The following is a 22,540-nucleotide window of genomic DNA, read 5'->3' as shown; positions in this document are numbered from 1 at the left end:
GCGGAAAAGAATCGGACTTCCCATCGTTATCTGATACCGCACAATCGAATGACCTCTGTTGTGGTCCTCACGGACCGACGTTTTACAAGCTAATTGGCTAACGCGTGGTTGCTATGGTGACGACAATGGCCTCATTGCGCCAGTTCTGAAACTAGCGAGCAAGTTAGGTAGCTAGCAAAATAAATAAATGATTAAAAAAATAAACTTGTGTTTTAAATTACATTTGAAACTTTAACGTCAAGTGTATTTGTAGAGGGAGAGCAAATGTAAGTTATGCTATCTGACCATCAAAAACAAAGTTGGCAACCATGACTTCACTATCTGTCCATCGGAGAAGCAGCGCCTCGATATTGTAATAACAGAGCTCAAACTTCTGCTAAATGTGAGTCAAGTCTATTTTAATATCAGTAAATCGTGGCGATATTAGCAGGACACATTTCACAATGCCCACGCTACATATTTAATCTGTTGTTTCGGTCCCATCCTTTGGTCGCAAAGCTGCATTGTTCTTCTGATCACGAATGTGCAGATGTACTGATGTCTTTTATGTGGGGATGAATGATAGAAGTTTATTCTTTACACTAGAAAACACATTGGACGTCCTCATGGGTACTTCTGATGTGTGTATATGTTCTCATAATTTGTTCTTCTTCTTTCTAACACTGGCATAATGGATAAGAATAATGATATTCTTTGGCTCTTTGTTCACATAGACTTATGTAATATTCAGATCTTACAGTGAGGAGCTGGATGGACAAACAAAGGTGCTCCAGAGGACTAAAGAGGAAAACAGAAATAAACCAAAATGGTTTTGAACAGCAAAATTGTAATGTTCAAAACAAAACTGAACAAATAAGTTTTGTGACAACAGAGTGCAGATTCACAAGCATGATATCAAAACATATTCCCCTAACAATTTCATATAGTTCCTTTGTTTCATATGACTCTCATGAAACCTGTGTCCTGGTCCAATTGAACTCCAAAAACAAAAGAAACAAATAAGAAATTACATTTGGCATTAAGATTTTTTTACATTGTGTTAGGCTATTATTTTCATGACAGTTTCACACATTTTACCCCCCCAATTCTCATTATCGAAATGTGACAAAGATGGTAATTATGATATTCTCATTGCCGAAATGTGAAAAAAGATGGTCATTATGATATTCTCATTGCCGAAATGTGAAAAAAAGATGGTCATTATGATATTCTCATTACCGAAATGTGAAAAAGATGGTCATTATGATATTCTCATTACCGAAATGTGAAAAAGATGGTCATTATGATATTTTCATTACCAAAATGTGAAAAAGATGGTCAATATGATATTCTCATTACCGAAATATGAAAAGATGGTCATTGTGATATTCTCATTACCGAAATGTGATAAAGATGGTCATTGTGATATTCTCATTACCGAAATGTGAAAAAAGATGGTCATTATGATATTCTCGTTACCGAAATGTGAAAAAAGATGGTCATTATGATATTCTCGTTACCGAAATGTGAAAAAAGATGGTCATTATGATATTCTCATTACCGAAATGTGAAAAAGATGGTCATTATGATATTCTCATTACCGAAATGTGAAAAAGATGGTCATTATGATATTCTCATTACCGAAATGTGAAAAAGATGGTCATTATGATATTCTCATTACCGAAATGTGAAAAAGATGGTCATTATGATATTCTCATTACCGAAATGTGAAAAAGATGGTCATTATGATATTCTCATTACCGAAATGTGAAAAAGATGGTCATTATGATATTCTCATTACCGAAATGTGAAAAAGATGGTCATTATGATATTCTCATTACCGAAATGTGAAAAAGATGGTCATTATGATATTCTCATTACCGAAATGTGAAAAAGATGGTCATTATGATATTCTCATTACTGAAATGTGAAAAAGATGGTCATTATGATATTCTCATTACCGAAATGTGAAAAAGATGGTCATTATGATATTTTCATTACCGAAATGTGAAAAAGATGGTCATTATGATACTCTCATTACCGAAATGTGAAAAAGATGGTCATTATGATATTCTCATTACCGAAATGTGAAAAAGATGGTCATTATGATATTTTCATTACTGAAATGTGAAAAAGATGGTCAATATGATATTCTCATTACCGAAATGTGAAAAAGATGGTCATTATGATATTCTCATTACCGAAATGTGAAAAAGATGGTCATTATGATATTTTCATTACCGAAATGTGAAAAAAGATGGTCATTATGATATTTTCATTACTGAAATGTGAAAAAAGATGGTCATTATGATATTTTCATTACTGAAATGTGAAAAAAGATGGTCATTATGATATTCTCATTACCGAAATGTGAAAAAGATGGTCATTATGATATTTTCATTACTGAAATGTGAAAAAAGATGGTCATTATGATATTTTCATTACTGAAATGTGAAAAAAGATGGTCATTATGATATTTTCATTACTGAAATGTGAAAAAAGATGGTCATTATGATATTCTCATTACCGAAATGTGAAAAAGATGGTCATTATGATATTTTCATTACTGAAATGTGAAAAAAGATGGTCATTATGATATTCTCATTACCTTAACATAATAATACAATTATATTACTAATAATATTAAAATATATATATTATTTAAATTGTAAATTATTAATCTATCAAATCTATACTTCCTTGGTACTGCCTTTCATTTATGCAGATTTTAATTTTAAAGAAGTATTTGTTTAACAGCATCTTTTTTACTGTAATAAGAATCATCATTGAAACTAATGGGAATGGTAAAACTCCTGGAAGCATTACAATATTAAAAATTTTAGACCCTAAATTGCCCGTAGGTGTGAGTGAGTGTGTGTATGTCTGTGTGTGTTGCCCTGTGATGGACTAGCCACCAGTCCAGTGTGTTTCCCTGCCTTCGGCACGGGATAGGCTCCAGCACTACCCGTGACCCTGCATATGACAAGTGGCTATAGAAGATGGATGGATGGATGGATGTGCTTAATTGTTTTTAAATTTATGTCACAATCCTAAACATCTTAAAGGGATAGTTCACCCAAAAATGAAAACTCTCTCATCATTTACTCACCCTCATACCATCACTGATGTGAAGCACTTTCTTTCTTCTGCTAAACACAAATGAAGATATTTAGAATGATATCTCAGCTCTGTTGGCCTAAACAATGCAAGTGAATAGTGAGCAGAACTTTGAAGCGCCAAAAAGCAGCATAAAAGTAATCCGTACGAATCTGGTGGTTATATCCAGGTCTTCAGAAGCGATATGATAGGTATGGGTGAGAAACAGATCAGTATTTAAGTCCTTTTTTATTATAAATTCTCCTCCCTGCCAAGTAGGTGGCGATATGCACGAAGAACATGAATTGCCAAAAACAAAAGAAGAAGAATGTGAACTTGAAAGTGGGGATTTATTGTACAAATGGACTTTCAAAATGTTGGTACTTAATCTTTAAAGTACCAAGTGGAATTCATCTTAAAGAATCAGTCAGTTATCCTGCCTTCTATGCAGAGAGCTGAAGAAGATACTTTGAGGTGTATGAACTTCTCAAAAAGATGCATCCCAGAGAATACATAGCAGGTGTTAGATACAAAAGCAGCTCAGAGAGGTCAGTTGGGGCAGTATAGTCAGTCTTCTTAGTGGATATTCTTGGCTATGTTTTGTACTGTATTAAAGTCGGCTATTAGTCTAGAATTAAGGTTATGCAATCAAGTATTTTTGTGACACTGCTTAGTTTGATCACCATGGTCACAAATTATATCACGCATATGGAATGAATGCAAGAGTTTGTGTTTGGCTTGTTTGTTTGTTTTTTAATGCCTTGTGTTTGTCGTGGGGTCCAAATAAGTTTAAGGTCACTTTAGGTAATAAGTGAACCATTACCTCTCATTATATTCCGTTACAGAAAAGAATAACTCTTTACCAGTCATGACCAGGAGGTGGCGATATTGACTGAGAAACTGCAGCTCAGAGTGACAGATGAGTGCGCTGGAGTCACAGAAACAACAGACATATGAAACTAAGGTAATGAGACCAGCGTCCTAACCCTTTTTGTGTTTACACCAAAACTGTAAAACTTGGAAGCATGGAGCCTGGGTGTGTCAAATTAGCACAGTCTGACTGAGGCATCTGGGATGCTTGATAGTCTTCATATGCTCAGGGTGGCTGTAGCTGTTGGACTCTACAATGAGAGAAATGTTTGTTGGAACGCAATTGAGTCCTTGTCTGCTGGTCCAGGTCAATGCTCTGGAGGAGTAGTTGGCTCATCCCCAGTACAAGGCCAAGAAGTCAGTGAAGTCCAGTTGATGAGAAACTGCATACACAATTTGCCAACTTACAGTAATAAAAAGTGGTGTAGGCTGGTTTAGTTTCCAATTTACTGGGGAGAAAATGGACGTTAAAAAGTGCCATGGTTTTGTGTGATAAGCTGAAAAGATATAATTAATAACATCTTTGGAGTCTTTTAACCAATGAAATGATAAACTGAGTAATATGTCTAATGTAATATGTCTTAGGTCATTTGAAAAATAACAATGTGGGCTCTATTTTCGTGACTGCGGTAGGCGCAGCTCAGCGTGCAATGACCATGCGCAATGTCTTATCTTATTTTAGTGAGAGCGCTACTTCTAAGTGCAATTTTCATGCCAGCGCAAAGCGCAAGTGTGCGTGCGTGGGAGTGTTAGCACTATCTGTGGGTGTATTGCATTTTATTGATTCAATGAAGTGGTGCAAAGTGCAATTTTCAATTTTTCTGAGAAATACAGTAGGTCATTGATCTAAGACGTTTCAGAAGCACCTCTATTCTCAGCGCAAAATCTAAATTCAGTTCCTACACTTGCAGTTTGGAGATTCCACCAGCAGGTGGTGATAAAGTTAATGTCCAAACTTTGAAAATACAGTGGAACATCAAATTATATCCCTGACAATCACTGTTGTAGCCCACATTAGTATGAAACAACACTTTTTTCAATTATTGTTAATATTATGTTTATATTTGCAATTGTATTTATGATCTAATTTGTATTAATATTTTGTCTTAGAGTGATTTTAAAGTCACTGCAAAAGAGTCCGCTGGAAGAAGTTGGAGAAGGTAAAATTTTTGGATTTTACGGGAGGTGGTTATATAGTATTTTTTTGACCACTTCATTATTTTGATAATATTTTAAGTGTAATTTGAATTTATAAATATATTTGGTTTATTTTTTTATTTTTATTTTTTTGGTTTCAATAAATTACTTTAATTTTTAAAGCAAAATTGACCGGTAGAAGTGAAGTGCGTGCAAAAATCCACAGCATGACCTGCTGAAAGGCCAATAAAATCACTGTTAATGCTAGCCATGATATTTGTGTCACTTGATCAATATGATTAATTATACTTACATTCTCTATAATTTATCAGAACCTACAAACAAATCCACAAGGTTGCAGTTAATGCACAAAAGAATGCAAGTCTGTATTTCCATTCTTCTAATTCATTGTATACAGCCCATTTACACTACCAGCTTTTTATGAATGGGCTGTCTTTGTTTATATAACGTTGCTGGACAGGGAAGGTACTAAATAATAGGAGGCAGATGGTGCAAAAACCAGAGAAGAACCTCAGAACTAAATTGCACTTGACCCAGCTCATAAGCGTTTTGCATGTGCAATTTCACCAAACCCACTTGCGCCTAGACTTAGCGCATGCTTGCATGAAAATACCAAAACTGCATGGCCATGCCCATTGACTTTGTGCTAATGACTTATCACATAGTGCTACGCTATTAAAATAGGGCCCTGAATATTTTTAGTTTGACTACATCAGCATGTTTAGAAATACTTTACCAAATGACTTTTTCCCGTAACAGAATTTAAGATGATGCCGTATCTGCACACTCTTTTTACTGTTGTTACGTTTGAAGCTGACGTTTGTAATTTCTGCGTCAGTATTGTCACCAAGCAGAATTACAAAAAGAAAAAAAGTTTGTTTTCAAAAAGTGTTCCCGAGCACTCCCTCCGCTCGCCATTGGTCACCCAAACAGAGTGTCCTTTTCCAAACTATGTCAGGCTGGTCCAGTTGCTCAAACAAACCTGTGAAATCAATCTTCAAATGACTTATAGTTGTCTCTGCAAATTGTGATAGAAGTACAGTATTTTAACATCAAAAATTCACATTAAATTTTGGTATTTTTGGTAATGTGTGTTTATTACACTTTTAGCTGTTGGTAGTAACAGAGCAGCATGAGTCTCTGTTTGAGCTGACAAGCTTGCTCAGTGATAAAATTGATTAGAGATCAGCATCAGCGAGCCAGAAGTGAGGCAGCTCGACTGCAGGTCAGCACGCTCTGTACCACCAACCTCTGACTCAAAAAGGAATAATTGCTTACTGTATTTTGTCCTACAGGACTTACCACCTGCATTCAGATCTGAATGATGCAGAACTCACTGTTAAACTTTGGCATCTTAACTTTTAAACCACACTCTTGAAAAATAGCTGTTGACACAAGCAGGGCTGCATTATCTGCGTTGATATTGTTTACAGTATGTCCTTAGTAACTGTAAGCCATTTTAATGCCTTTCAGTGCTTTGATTTCAGTGTTATGTCTGAATTAGGAAGAGAGTGCTGGGGAGAGAAGGCAGCTGCAGGCACTGTTGGAGCAGCGTGAACTGGAACTGCAGCAGGTCCATGTCCAGCTGGAAGAGGCTCAGGGTCTGCTGAAGGCCATGAGGGCAGAGACAGATGACTGGAAGATGAATTCAGAACTGAAAAATGTCACACAGATAACCTGTGAGCACAGCTGCAGTGTGGACATACAAAACGAGAACTGCTTGACCAATCAGATTGACCACCTCAGAGTGGAGAATCGGCAGCTGAGGGTGAGAAATGTAATCATTTTAGACCAGAAGACCCCGTGATGTTGCTTGATGAGCGCAGCTTTCTTTTTTGTTTAGACGTATTTTCTGTTGAAACAATGAAGTTGGGACAGGACATTTCGAAGGGCTCGTCACTTTTTTTAATAGCCAATAGCCTTTAGTTTAAATGACACTTTATAATAAAGGTTACAACTGTGAGGTAATCTTTAAATATTCCTGTAACTACAATGCCGGACCACTAACTTTTGTCTAAGCCTCAAATACGCTCAAAGATCAGATGTTGCATGCTTTTAAAGGTGCACTCAGTACATTTTTCCTCATTTAAATAGTTTTACTTCTATAGAAATTAATTGTAATTTTTAAACATATGTATAAACTCATGAGTGCTCGCATGAGATGAAGACACCAGTCATATCAGTAATCTTATAAAAGCTGTTTTATTCTACATGGAGAGGGTCCGCACATGGGGGCTGCCATGTTATGATCACATGACCAGCCAAATACTACTCGCTTAATCTTAGCAACTGCCCTGTTATTGGAGACTTTCAGTAATGGATTAAATGAGTCATGGCTGACTGTGAATAGTGAATTTCTAAAATGACATCAGTAACTGAAAACTATTGCGTTTAAATGATGCTACATCCACACTGCTAGGTGTCATTGTAGGTCTAAGACCACATTTTTCAAACCGGGAAGTGCACCTCCCCAGGGGAGTGCCAGGGCATGTCAGGGGAGGCGCAGAGAATTATGATTAATTCACCAAGTAAAATCAAAAGATAAATAAATAAATACAATAAAAATGTATTGTGAAGATAAATGAAAATAATTGGCTTAATAGACCACAGTCCATCTTAATAGACAGTAGCTCTATGGCATTATAATTCTGTTAAATATCATTAACACATGCATATCATGTGAGAGCGCATCTGTACCGGTTGCGTGAGCATGAATCTCTCCACTTGCACGCGGATTTACTATACGCTGCTCTATGAAATCTCCCTGCTCTCTTTCAGAGAGTGCCTGTACTATCAAAACCGGTCATGTGCACTCACAAATCTGTTATAAAGCCATATAGCTCTGCCTTTGTTCATTCATCCAAACATTCTGCGTCTGTAGACATGTTATATCGAGGAAGAAACAAACCGGAGTTTTAGGAATCAACTCGCCATTTGGCCGGTAGCGATTACAAGAAATGTAGTATAATCAGTGGCAGGCCGTGCATTAAAAGTCTAGGCCTTCAGTGTGATTCATGCCATTAAGAAAACACAGTTTCACAATGAATAAGACACCCTATGCCTTTGGGCATCATACATTATGTCGCAGCTAACTAATAATACCAATTGACATATTAAAAACACGTCCACGCACGAAAGCCAGAACTTGAAATGACACTTAATGCTCAAGCAAGCCTAATTTTAACTGCAGCATGACTGTTTTGTGAAATGAACGTCTCCCGAACTGACATTCAAAAATCATAATTTTTCATATGAATCTACCAAGGAGGTCTATAATACCTGGAAAAATCGATCTAATAATATTTGCGATTTAAATGTTGCTTACAATAAATTTAGTTTCGTCAGGGTACACGGTTATGCTGTGTTCCATTCAAGTTGGATGTGGGATATTCCCACTTGATATCTCCGACCATAAATGCATTCCATTCCCCGATATTCGGAAGATAACGTTTAAGAAAACAAAACTGCAATGCTCCCGTTAGCTCAGCAGGTGTTTGACTCTCATTAGAGATGTCTCCTAGCAACCCAACTGATAAACAATGCTGCAGCGCTAGCATTTGTGCTTCAAGTGTACGATTATCAAAAGAGATTATAATTTACCATGTTTTATACACCTGTTTCTGCAGGCATTTGTTAAACAAGCTTTAATATCATGTAATGTGGAAACGAACTCATTTATCGATATTAATTAATAAAGTGAATGTTTATCACTTACTTTGTATATCTCCCTGAGTGTCAACATGTTTGTGTGACATCATGCACCTGCATCTCGGTGAAATCGGAGTTGAGAATTTCTGCACGAGCCTACAAGTTGTAATTCTGACTTCAAGATGCATTCCATTGCACTTTTCCTAGTAGGAATTTGTAAAATGCGACTTTCCGAGTTCATTGGAACACAGCACTACTTTTCAAAACTTGATCCAACACTGAATGCTCAAGCAGCCTAATTTACACTTAGAAAACTCCTGATGTTGCTATAACAATGCAAAAAGCACTTACCAATTTACTTGAAGTGAAAATCAGTCCTCCTTTCCTGTTTAATAAATTGAGCAATCACATGGTCATGCAGAACATCTCAGGTTTGTAAATCCACAAGGATCTCATTCTCAATGGCGATAGCGGCAGTAATGATAGTCAACTCGTCAGCAAGATCTCGCGCTCTTCGCTTTCAAATTACGTCACTTAAAGCGTGATTGCGTCACTCAAGGCCAACTAGAAGGCCTCGACCAGGACATATCCTAAAGATCACACCCACCAAGGACAAATAAATCAATCTGATTGGCTGATGAATCTGACTTTAGTTTCTCATTCATTTGCACTGTTGAGGGATACTGAAGAAATTCTGAAGGCCTGAGGGGGTGGAGCTCAGACTCAGGCGCTGCTTCAGGCATGTGATTTGTGAAACAGTTGTCACGCTTCGCTTATAAGCATCAAGGAATAAATTCTGACTGGATAAACTTTGTTTTTCTCTATTTGTTTGTAGATTAATTAAGAGTGGAAAGCGATTAAAAATACATAGGCAAAAAGGTGACTGAGAATGAAAGGATGAAAAATATTTATTTATTTGGCATGTTAGGCCAGCAGAGAAGGCTTTGCTGGCCCTGAGAATTCGCCACTGAGTATAATACATGGTGAGGAGACGTGAGCAAAGCAAATGGCATAAACCGTCAACTAAGAACATCTGTTGTGACTCACATCTCTGTCACCACAGTGGAAAACAGCTGCACAAGTTTATCTAGGATGCAGAAAATCTGAAAATGTGGAACAAAATCACGATGTTAAACATGATATCGGGTCCACGTGTCTTCATGTGTTTGTGTTTGTGTTTGATTAACAGAGACGGAGACTGGCTCATGTGATGTGAATTTATCACAGATATAGGTGAAAAAAGTTAAATAATCCCATTGTCATAAAGACAAACAGGTATGATATTTTGTTTATAAAAAATAATGCAAAATACTGTTTCATATTATTCATAGAAATATTTATTGCCAAATATGTATCACTCATCCGGAGTATGACACATTGCTGAATGAGTCTGTCAGACTTAACCAGACAAGGTTATTGCTCCAACACCTGAAATATGGTGATTTTTAATAATATAACACTAGAGGACAATACCTGATAAAACTTCAAATAAGTGGCCAGTATGTACTGCTGTTTTTAGTGGAAGAAAGATTTTTATTTATTTATTTATTTATTTTAACATTTAGCATAGGCTATTTTATTTATCATTTACTTGGCTATTGTAAAGGTTGCGAGGTGACACGTCCCAGAACCGTCCCAGATGTGGCAGTGAGCGAATAGTTTCGCCTTTGAGCCTATTTTTGCCGCGTGGCTCATGCTAAGCTCAGCAGCGCTGGGTGCAATACAACACTAAAATAATCAGGAGATTATAGAAAAGACAAAAAAGCAAATCAAAATTATTCAAACGAACCTATAGTACACTCCAATTTATATGTCTGCATGCAAGTAAACTCAATAAAATAACTTAATAACTTAATGGGTAGCTCAGCGAGTAAAGACGCTGACTATCACCCCTGGAGTCACGAGTTCGACTCCAGGGCATGCTGAGTGACTCCAGCCAGGTCTCCTAAGCAACCAAATTGGCCTGGTTGCTATGGAGGGTAGAGTCACATGGGGTAACCTCGCTATAATGTGGTTCTGTGTGTGGATGCCGCGGAGAATAGCGTGAGCCTCCACACGCGCTACGTCTCTGCGGTAATGCGCTCAACAAGCCACATGTTAAGATGTGCGGATTGACTGTCTCAGACGCAGAGGCAACTGAGATTTGTCCTCCACCCCCCGAATTGAGGCAAGTCACTACGCCACCATGAGGACTTGGAGCGTATTGGGAATTGGGCATTCCAAACTGGGGAGAAAAGGGGAAATAATCAAAAAACAAATAAAAAAATAAATAAACTGCCAGACATTTTGCCATTCTGTGTATATAGGTGTACAGTATAGACACAACATTAACCAATCACAACCAAGTGTGCTGATAAAGATGAAGAGCACGTGAATGCCTGCTGTTGTTCCTGAAGCAGCAATAATCTCAGCTTATTATGGAAATTTATTAAAGAAAAAATTTGCCGTAGGACCCCATAGATAACTTGATTTTATGCGCAGAGGCGCTGCTGTTTCTCACGGAAGAGACGCGGCCAGTGTGAACGTCCAACGCGACCGCCCCGCTCATGCGCAGCGCATGGAGTATGTGTGAACCCGGCGTAAGACAATGTGAACAAAAACTTACTGTAAAGTACACCTTTAACACTATGTACTTTAAAATGTGATTTAAAAACACTCTTTTCTTCCCTTTCAGGTTTCCATACATTCAATTAGCAGGTGTTCTTAAGTTAGTTTAGAAGTTAGCATGCTGTATATAGGCTAAAGAAACTTGATGGATTTGCCAAAGTCATAGACCTTATTCATGCTAGTGCCATCTTTGATTTTTAATGGGAATGACAACAAGGCTGTGAGAGATGGACTTACAGTCTCTTCAATGGGCTGTACTGCAGTTTAAAGTGTTTTGGATTGTTCTGCGACAAAACATTGATAAAATATCTGTCCAAAAACATTCAGTAAATAATGAACTCCAGACAACAAGGAGCTTTATACAGCTTTATACCGTTTGTGCCATTGAAGAGAGTCTATCCCTCACAGCCTCGTTGTCATTCCCATTAAAAATCAAAGATGGCATGAATAAGGTGTATTGCGTCATGATTTGCTGCTTGCCATTGCTAGTCAGAAGCAGGTGGTATTAGGTGGAGGGGACAATTTCATTCCCCAGAGAGCATTTTATTGGACAAATCTTTGTAGTGCAAGGTGAGTTGTCGATGTTTTTGGTCCGTTTTCCTGGTGTTTTAAAATGCATATATTTTCATAATATTCTTTTATCAAAACTAAGGAGTACGCCATGCCAGCATGATCTCAAATCTAAAGCTATGGACTATAAGCCACAAAACCCTTATTTTGATTTCAAATGGTCTTTAAACATCACATTTATACAGTAATTGTAAACCTAGCTCAGACTTCCACAATTTGTTTATTCTGGACTATTGCTTATATTGTTTTAAGAACGATTACAGTAAAAGATACCTTAGCTATTATTTGTTTTCTGTGCAGAAATTAAATTGATTATAGATTATATAACCTAATTCATGGGAATTATAGTGAGAGACAATGGCTGAGACAGGAAGACCTTTGAAACTTGATATATTACACAATTATTTTATATTGTTTTATATTGCACTTCTTCTCATAATTGTTCCTTGTATTTGATCCATATACTGGATGATTTAACAGGCCGCATTGAGACAATCAGAGCTCAGACTCAGCACAGTGCAGAGCGAGAAGGCGTGTCAGCAGGCCGCTCTCTCAGACAAGATCTGCAGTGTTCATCAGCTCACTGTGGAGAAACAGCATATGACCGCTGAGCTGGGAGTATGCTGTATGCAGCTTTCCCAACTGAAAGGTACAGATACAGATTAATCTACAAGCCATCAAAAACTACAGCTCTTATCACTTGATATAGTTGGACTTTCAAAGTGTAAAAAAATTAAAAAATATTTAATTTATGTGCCGATAGTGGCACCAATTTAAAAATAAGGACTGATTTACAAACCAGTTTGAGACTCTTCAAACAGACTGGTCACAGTAAACTCACTTCATTGGTTGAGCCAATGTTGCAATATTGGGCGTCTGAAAGAAACACAGCAATGTTTTGGAAGCACCACAGAAATGCAGTGTTTAAACTCTTTCTGGGAAAATCAACCTATGAATGGCTTACTTTTAGTTGTCTCTGCATATTATGTTGGGATAGGAGAAAGAAGACTGAGGATGCTGTATATTTTACTTGATAGAAACAACATAGCCAATAGTACTTGAATTATATGTTTCTTCAACTTCGGCCACTTTTAGCACTATGGATTTCTGAAAGGTAAAGTCTTGCTAAAATAATTTTTCGTACTCTGAATAATTGTTTTAATATCTTTAATAACAATGGCCGACAGTGAATGTCCATGCATAATAGGAGATGTGTCTTTTTTACCTTTTTGTTTTTCTCCTGAAAGTCATGAAAATTCCCACCACAGTGTCATTTCCACCAGATCTGAAATTCTGATGGTGGACAAATTCTGATGGTGATGGGAATTACTTTTTTATCAGTTTTGAAATTAAGTGGTCCACTCATTTGTCTTGCTAAGGCTATTTTCATAGCTGACACTTTATGTATCCTAAACATAGTAATTGGAAATTACACCCAACTTGTTAAACAAGTACACTAACTTTTGGAGAAAGTTGTTTGATGTGGTTGCAATGATGCCAAAACAGTGGGTCAGATGTACTTTTTGAAAAATTGATAGAAATCATTTTCACATAATAAATATTGAAATCAACTGTGTTTATTTCACTCTTTGTTTAGATTATCATATTTTTAAAAATGTAATCCTTTGTATTTTTGTATTTGTATAATTTAATGCTGAAAGTCTAGTTCTGGGACAAGACTAAAACAGTAACATCTGTACATAACAGTGAAGGGTGGTCCCAGAATCCACATTTCTAAAGTCACATGATTCTCAAAACTACAAACAATCACTGCAATGACATCATTAGACAGAATACAAAATTTTTTCTCAAGGTTGTCAGGCCGAAGAGACAGGGGTAATCCAGCCACTTCAACAGGTATTTGAAAAGTACCAAAATGAAATGATGAATGCCTGGAAAATATATATGGTTAGTTATGGGAATGGATAGACATGAAAATCTTTTGGAAAGGTGTCATGTGTGGTGTGATGTGCGATACTTCCTCTATTTTAACTATTAACTATTTTAAACTGCATTTTGCTAATTCTTTAATGAGGTCATATTAACTGTGACTGCAAGGTATATTTGTACTTTTATAAATTAAAATAAATATAAAGTTAAAAAATATAAAGAAATGATGACTGGTCACAGGAACTAAGATATATATTTTCCTTATACATTTATATAAATTTAAACCTACAAACTTGATGTTGTTAAAAAAAAAAAAAGAAGTCTATTGACACGTTATGCATCAACTACCCATACAGTGTTTGAATATTACTACAGGTTGATAAGGAAACAAATTGCAAAAAGAATAACGTACCAGTACAATCGTAAGACCATCAGCTAATTATAAGAAGAAAGGATGTTCAACAGATTATCTGTCCTCTGTTTGATGAATTGGACATTAGCTAACTATGTTTGCTGTAATTCCTCAGAGGAGCAGGATGCTTTGAAAGAGCTTCTCAGCAGTAGGACTGGGAAACTGGAACAACAGAACCTTCAACTCAAGACCCAGCTGAAGACTGTACAGACTGAGCTGACCCAGGCCAGGAGTTTCTTGAGAATACAGGAGAGGGCTGAAAGACATGGGACATACAGTACATGCACACAAAATTACAAATTAGCCATTTAGGTAGTCACTATTTTTTTTAGTTGAAAGCCTATTTTAAGGCCACATATAAGATAAAATACAAGAACAATGATCTATTCTTTGAGCTGAGAATGTGTAGCACTCACTTTTGCACTCAGTAATCTCACAAGACCAGGACCTGACTTTTACAGATTTCAAAGCTTTGAAAAACATTGAAGGAAAGTCCTAATTACGTTTAAAAACAAATATAGGCATCCGCGCCCATTCATAGCTCAGCTGATTAAAGTGAGGATGTTTTTACATCCTCCACAGAGTTACCTCAGGAAAAAACGAAACTAGGCCAACTGTATATAAAATAAAGGGCGGAAGACCAAACACACTATGTTGCTTTACCTTCTTTATGGAGAGCCAGTGTGTGGCCATCTTATTGTTATGCATTCTGGATAATGGCAGGAAGACAACACACTGAGATTGTAGATCTGCTCCATGTTAGTTCACAGCCCTCCTGCTGTTATGCAACTATGTACTTTTCCATCACTGCACAAAGTATTCATTTTAACATTTTACATTCATTTTAAACATGTTTTCAGATGTTCACCATCAGTGTCTAAAGATATTGTAAAAGATCATCTGTTTTCACTGTGTGCAAGGGTTTTGCCCTATTAGATAATGTAGCTATGATTTCTTAGGTCAGACCTCTGTAAACCTCAATTGTTTCGTTTTGTCCTATTCAATTGTGAGAAGGGCAGAATAGGAAAATGGTCCCATATGGTGTTAGTTACAGTTTATTGGTTCACCAAACAAAGTGTCTTTTGAAACATAGACAATACATTAACAATATACAGTTGGGGGCCTGGGTAGCTCAGAGAGTAAAGACGCTGACTACCACCCCTGGAGTCGCGAGTTCAACTCCAGGGCGTGCTGAGTGAATCCAGCCAGGTCTTCTAAGCAATCAAATTGGCCCGGTTGCTAGGCAGGGTAGAGTCACATGGGGTAACCTCCTTGTGGTCGCTATAATGTGGTTCTCGCTCTCGGTTTGGCATGTTATGAGTTGTGCGTGGATGCCACGGAGAATAGTGTGAAGCCTCCTCACGCACTATGTCTCCGCAGTAACGCCACCCGGATTGAGGCGAGTCACTACACCACCACGAGGACTTAGAGCGCATTGGGAATTGGGCATTCCAAATTGGGGAGAAAAGGGGAGGGGAAAAAAAAAAACAATATACAGTTGGACTAGTTATTCTCCTGTGACCGTGTGATGCATCTGACATAATAACTTATTATTTCTAAGGTAATTCTATGTTAAATGTCTATAACAATGTTCTGCTGAGAAAACTTGGGTCCTGGCATTCATGTGGATGTTACTTTGTCACGTGCCACCTACCTAAGATTGTTGCAGACCACGTACACCCCTTCATGGCAACGGTATTCCCTGATGGCAGTGGCCTCTTTCAGCAGGATAATGCGCCCTGCCACACTGCAAAAATTGTTAAGGAATGGTTTGAGGAACATGACACGGATATTTCACAGATAGTTTGATACCTCAATAATGCATTGTGCTTTCTTAATATTCCTCTCTCAGCCTGAACAGTGTATACTCTTAAAGGGATAGTTCACCCAAAAATAAAAATTCTCTCATCATTTACTCACCCTCATGCCATCCCAGTTGTGTATGACTTTCTTCTGCAGAAAATGAAGATTTTTAGAAGAATATTTCAGCTCTGTAGGTCCATACAATGCAAGTGAATGGGTGCCAAAATATTGACGCTCCAAAAAGCACATAAAGGCATCTTAAAAGTAATCAGTACGACTGCAGTGTTTTAATCCATATTTTCAGAAGTGATATGATAGGTTGTGAGAAAGATCAATATTTAAGTCCTTTTTTGTTAGAAATTCTTCTCCCCGCCCAGTAGGTGGTAAAATGCACAAAGAATGTGAATCACCAAAAGCACAAGTAGAAGAATGTAGAAGTTAAAGTGGAGATTGACTGAGCAGGGAGGAGATTTTATAGTAAAAAAGGACTTAAATATTGACCTATCATATCACTTCTGAAGACATGGATTTAAACAGTGTGTTCTTATGGATTACTTTTATGCTGACTTATTTGATTTTTGCAGCTTTAAGATTTTGGCACCCATTCACTTACCCATTCACTGAGAAATTCTTCTAAAAATCTTCATTTGAGTTCAGCAGAAGAAAGAAAGTCATACACATCTGGGATGGCATTAAGGGTGAGTAAATGATGAGAGATGAACTATTCAAGTAGATATTTGACAGCGCTAACTCAACATTCACAGTTCATGGCTGGCTATGAACTGGAATCTGTTTGAAAACAGTAATTCATTTTGCAATTCTGTTTGGTAATGATAGTTCAGCTTTAAACGTCAAAGATCATTTTATTCTTATTTTTGCATTGATAAGGGGGTGTTCATATGTTTTTCAGGTCTTAAAGTTGCTCTGGGGATGCAGAAACAGATCACTGCAAAAAGGAAGCACATTGACTTCTTGGAAGGCCAAATTCAGCTTCTTGAGGAGACTATAGAGAAGCTCAAGCTGGTGGAGTGTATCAAACAGTACCGCCCTGTTACTAAAATGTGTCTAAATGCAATGTTAATAGAGAAGGTGTCCAGCCCCCAAAATTTTGTTAACTACAGATAGTGTAGAAAACTAAGATTTGAAAAGGACTTGGAAGACAATGTACAGACCAAAAAGAGGTTCTACAAATATATACCTTGTCTTGACAACACTTCACAAAATGTCAGAGCATCAACACATTACCATACTTAAAAGGCTTATGTTCCAAATAATACACAATAACTTTTCTTTTCATGGCTTGTTATGGGGGAAATGTCTGTCCTTAGAAGTTTCAAAACATTCTAAAATGATTTTTAGTGATTTGACATTTTGGAGTGTCATCCTCATTGTAGTGTCTTCTATAATCCTAAAAAAATTATTTTTCCCTATTTGAATTGAAATTGTGTTCTTAAGCTTGAGACTTTGAACTTGAGAGGGGAAATCATTTTATTGACTAGAGCACTTTTCCATTTGACAAAAGCACTATCAGGGATTCCCCTCTTCCACCACCAATGTGCATTAAATATTCATAGGTGAGGATTATCTGAAGGACATGACAGACAGTAGGGAATTTGGACTGGATGTAGGGTTAATTCATTATGGTATGGCTTTTCTGAAATTATATTTAATTATCTCAGAAAGCCTTGTGTTTCCAGACATATCACTGTTTTTTTACCTTTTTTATGCAGGTGAAACTATGCCTAACTAAAATAAATATTGTGGGAATGTTTTAAGATGTATTTCGGAAGAGATTCACTCTTCAGTCGGAACACAATGGAGACATATTGACAAAACTAAATAAACATGCTAATTTAAGGGAAAGCAGAGTAGTAGATTTAAGCATACATATTTGATACTGAGGCTGAAACAGGATGTTACCTCAAATTTTTGTGCACACAAACCCAAAGTCATTACTTGCTAAAGTGTATATCATGTTTTGCTTGAAATATTGTTCTAAATAACATTTAACTTGAATAGTTTGAACATTTAAAATAACATTTAATCTACAGTGTAAGACTGATAAGGTCTCCGGTCATAAACCCAGTGAAACTCCCATATTCCATTTCCCTTCTGAATTCTTGTAGTGCTACACAGTGTCTTTTATGTAGTATCAAATCAAATAACTATTACAAAGCTCAGAGAGCTTCTGTGTGTATGTTCTCTCCCATGCGCTGTGTTTATGTGCATGCACATACAGTATAAGTGTGTGTTTGTGTCCCATAGGAGAAGCATCAGCAGGCATTAGAGGTTAAAAGGCAGACACAAGAGCTGATGTTGGAGAGGACAGGCAGGAGAAGGCTAAAGACTGAGATGGAGGCTCTCCGCTCACAAGAGCGAGAACTCAAAAGCAAAGCAGAGAGACTGGAGGCAGCTTTATACAAGGTTTCAGATGGGCTTCATATTAAACGGGCTTATTTTAAAGCAACAGTATGACTGTCAGATTGTGGGGCAGTTGTACTATATGTTACATTACTAATGTTGGTAACACTTTACAATGACGTTCTATTTGTAAATATTAGTTAAAGAATTAGGTATTATAAACTAACAAGAAACAATAATTATTTAAAAATGTATTAATTACGTTTAATGTTTATTAATATATAAAACAAATTTTCATTGTTCATGTTAAGATCGTACTGCATAAACATATTAACATAAACACCTTTTAATTTTCAAGATGTATTAGTATATGTTGAAATTAATATTGGCCCAGATTAATAAGAGTATTGTTAGTTTATCATGCTAACTAATGTAGTTAACTAATGTTACTGAATACAACCTTATTGTAAAGTGTTACTCTAATGTTGTTGAAACTAAACCTTGACATTATATATTTTATCTTGTACAGATGTCTGATAGTTTTGCTGAATGCCAAAATTTTATTCAGAAGCAGGAACAAGAGCTTATGAGGCTAAAGCTGCAACATGCTTTAGATATGAAGGTAAAAATTCAAGGATTTGAGAGATTGATTCAATATTTAAATTAATTAGTAATCTTTATATATTTTTTGTTAGGTGAAGTGTACAATTTGTATGTTAAAATACTTTTTCCTATCCCATCTTAATATGCAGAGACAACTATAAGTACTCTGTGGTGCTTTTAAAACATCTCTGTTTGAGCATCCTGACCAGCATTTCATAGCAACAATAGGCAATTTTCCACCATCGGGTCAAAAGGTTACCATTAACCACTGCCGTTCTGTATGGGCACATTGACACAGTTAGGGTTTCTTTTTGCAATGTGGTGCTTTGAAAACAGGATTAGGATGGACTGACTGAGCAAGTGACCAATCGTGAGTCTCCACATCACTTAAAGGGATAGTTCTCCCAAAAATGAAAATGTTCTCATCATTTAATCACCCTCATGATATCCCAGATGTGTATGACTTTCTTTCTTCAGCTGAACTCAAATGAAGATTTTTAGAAGAATTTCTTAGCTCTTTTGGTCCATACAATTCAAGTGAATTGGTCCCAAAATGTTGAAGCTCCAAAAATCACATAAGTCAGCATAAAAGTAATCCATATGACTCCAGTGGTTAAATCAATATCTTCAGAAGCGATATGATAGGTGTGGGTGAGAAACAGATCAATATTTAAGTCCTTTTTTACTATAAATTCTCCTCCCTGCTCAGTCAATCTCTGTGGATGCCGTGCCTTGTTAAAACTGTGTATGTTTACTGTTTCATTACTGTTACGAATGTTGCCTATATACTTACATAAAATACAGCCTATTGCAACAGTACTTGCTAGGAGAAGAAATTAGATAGTAAGCAATTTCGGGTTCGGGTCGGGCTCTGGCTTAAAATCTGACAGTATCGTTCAGGCTGGGTAGGATCGGGCCACACGGTCTCGGGTACGGGTTGGGTTTCATTTTAAGGCCCATCCAGACCTCTATCGTATGGATTACTTCTATGCTGCCTTTATGTGCTTTTTGGAGCGTCAAAAGTTTGGCACCCATACACTGGCATCGTATGGACCTACAGAGCTGAAATCATTTTCTAAAAATCATAATTTGTGTTCAGCAGATGAAAGAAAGTCATACACATCTGGGATGGCATGAGGGTGAGTAAATGATGAGAGAATGTTCATTTTTGGGTGAACTATCCCTTTATGTCGCTCAGCCAGCACAGTTTTCCTGTCCTGAGTATGGCTGGCTACCCATGCAGAGAAATCTGGGACGGGAATGGTTTATAAACGTATCATGCTTACTGTTACTCACCGTGCTCAGAACTGTTCAGCCCAATGGTGGAAAAGCACCTATTAGCTCAACCAATGGTGTTAGTTTAGGGCTGGACTGTCTGTTAGTTTGATCAATGGCCGAGGAGAGAAGTGTTCAGGAAATCTGTTTGAAAACAGTAATTATTCTTGCAATTCCATTTGGTGACGCTATTGGAGCATAAATTACACACTTCACCTTTAAGCTTCATTATTCTTATTCTTTTGGGCAGGAGTTGCAGAGCCAGAATCTGCGCAATGTCTCGAGATCTCCAGTCAGCAGCTGTACCCCACAGACTCATCTTGTTCTCACTCAGCACAATGTTAATGGCCAAATGGAGGTAAGAATAAAGCCCTGCTGACCACCCACACACTTGAAGATCTGAATTGACAGGATGTGCTGGAATGGATTTTCCTCTGGAATCTTTCCAGCTTGGAGTCAGCGATCCCATTGTTGAGCTGAGGAGTTTCATAAGAGAGCTGCGTGGTGGGATTGATGAAGAGCATGGACCACACATTAGCACAGGCTTTGGGACGAGATCTGAGGAAAACCACAAATCTAGAGTGTAAGAGTAGTAAGAGATTTATTCAAAACACCTTATGGATGACCACAGCCTCAAGGAATGGGAAACGTCAAGGAGAGTGAATACAAGTAGAGTTTTGTGAGTACTGTGGATGCCATTGAAATGTTCTAAAGACCGTCACTCAAGTGTTATCCTTTTCTTTGCAGAATCAAAAAAACCGAAGATGCTGAAGGTACCACAAGGCCGACAGGCAAAATAACCAGTCACAAGTAAGAAGAGGGTGAACTTGCAGGTTGACTATGAGTAACTTCATCACACCGAACTATAAATGCATGGATGCTTGTTCTTCATTTCTTTAAGCTTTGCTTATTAAACTGCTTTACCTCAGTGAAGCTGAGTAACATTTGTAACATTTATCCCCGCAGTTATTTATGCTCTCTATCTGAGACACATTTAATGCATGTGCTGCTTGTGTTGCATGTGTGCCATGATGCAGACAGCCAAGCTTTGGAACTGCTGAACCTGATAAGCAGAATTGCAAGAGCGCTTTTTCAGCACACAGTGAGTCTTGTGTTACTACGCTGATCACTGATTGGAAACGCTTGAGTAAAAACAGATCCATATTTTAGGGATAGTTCACATGAAAATGAAAATTCTGTCATCATTTACGCAACCTCATGTCATTTCAAACCTGTATGACTTCCTTTCTTCTGTGAAACGCAGAAGGAAATGTTTGGCAGAATGTGAGGGAATGACCGCCTCAATCACCATTCACTTCCATTGAATGGAATAAAATTTCTCATCATGTTTGATGGAAGAAAGTCATAGGGTTCTGAACAACTTGAACTATTCCTTTAATATGCTAAACTTTAACAATACAGACTACCAGTTTATGTTTCTTTATCTCTTTATGAAATATATGTTAGATTAATTTTTACTGTTTGTCTCTCATTTAACAGATAATGCATTAGGTTTTGGAACAGGCCGGTCTGCTCATGCAACGGGATGCAGGTCTCCTGTTCATGCTCTCCTCACCTCTGATCTTCCCGCTGAAAGAAACTATAGGCTGAAGACAGAGCACCTTGCCAACATTAAACAGATATGTGAGCTGAACTCCTTTACTTCACATCAAACTCAATTAAAGCTGTTTTATAAATTAAACAGACAAACATTGCCTGCCACATGCCGTTTAACAGAGCCAGTGATTTAATTTGTCTGCTGTTATGTTGTACATCACAGCAAGTGATTAATTGTTTACAAAGCTGGGGATTTATCTGGTCATGTTGGTCTTTTATCAGCTGCCAATAACCAAGAGGAGCTCACAGGAGGACAGACATCTAAGAAAATACAGCACAAGCGGGACAGGTGTTAGAACCTTGTGGAGGATCCTGGTGAGAGTGATGCAATTTGTATCTATTTTGGTCTCAGTAACAATTATGCTAAAACTATGTAAATGTCACAATGATACATATTATGTTAAGGGTGACGTCCTTTTGATTTATGATTCCCCATTATTTGTGTTGCAGAAATGTCTTCTAAATGGCCAAGAAAAAAGGATGGAAATACACTTATATGCCCAACTCTTGATGTAGTTTAACACTAAACAATGTATTTTGTTTTTAATAAACCATGATATGGTCTACAGTTGTTGATATTTCTCTTTGCCACAAATCACACACCAGGCAACTGTACAAAGCTTAGACAATAGCAGCTTATTTGTATAGCAG

The 22,540-nt window shown here is 37.2% G+C and overlaps 1 protein-coding gene across 1 annotated transcript; it reads left to right on the top strand.

Moving 5' to 3' along the window:
• The first annotated feature begins 191 nt into the window (after positions 1 to 191).
• Positions 192 to 22,476, top strand: LOC127439814 (coiled-coil domain-containing protein 158-like). Its single transcript, XM_051696032.1, has 15 exons — positions 192 to 382; positions 3,921 to 4,039; positions 6,608 to 6,871; positions 12,409 to 12,577; positions 14,346 to 14,507; positions 16,944 to 17,056; positions 18,299 to 18,457; positions 18,924 to 19,016; positions 20,523 to 20,630; positions 20,722 to 20,855; positions 21,020 to 21,082; positions 21,310 to 21,374; positions 21,773 to 21,916; positions 22,112 to 22,204; positions 22,340 to 22,476. Exons 2-14 carry the CDS (start codon positions 3,995 to 3,997, stop codon positions 22,183 to 22,185), a joined length of 1,593 nt encoding a protein of 530 aa, XP_051551992.1. The 5' UTR covers positions 192 to 382; positions 3,921 to 3,994; the 3' UTR covers positions 22,186 to 22,204; positions 22,340 to 22,476.
• Positions 22,477 to 22,540: the final 64 nt, after the last annotated feature.

Source organism: Myxocyprinus asiaticus, chromosome 4 (assembly GCF_019703515.2).
Source record: "Myxocyprinus asiaticus isolate MX2 ecotype Aquarium Trade chromosome 4, UBuf_Myxa_2, whole genome shotgun sequence".
Classification (NCBI taxonomy): domain Eukaryota; kingdom Metazoa; phylum Chordata; class Actinopteri; order Cypriniformes; family Catostomidae; genus Myxocyprinus; species Myxocyprinus asiaticus.
The sequence above is the reverse complement of the archived record's forward strand: the minus strand, read 5'-3'. Positions and strand labels throughout refer to the sequence as shown.

Coding starts and splice junctions, on each gene's coding strand:
- LOC127439814 (XM_051696032.1), top strand. CDS start 3,995: ATGAGTGCGCTGGAGTCACAGAAACAACAGACATATGAAACTAAG. Junction 4,040..6,607: donor AACAGACATATGAAACTAAG/GTAATGAGACCA, acceptor TGTCTGAATTAG/GAAGAGAGTGCTGGGGAGAG. Junction 6,872..12,408: donor TGGAGAATCGGCAGCTGAGG/GTGAGAAATGTA, acceptor ATGATTTAACAG/GCCGCATTGAGACAATCAGA.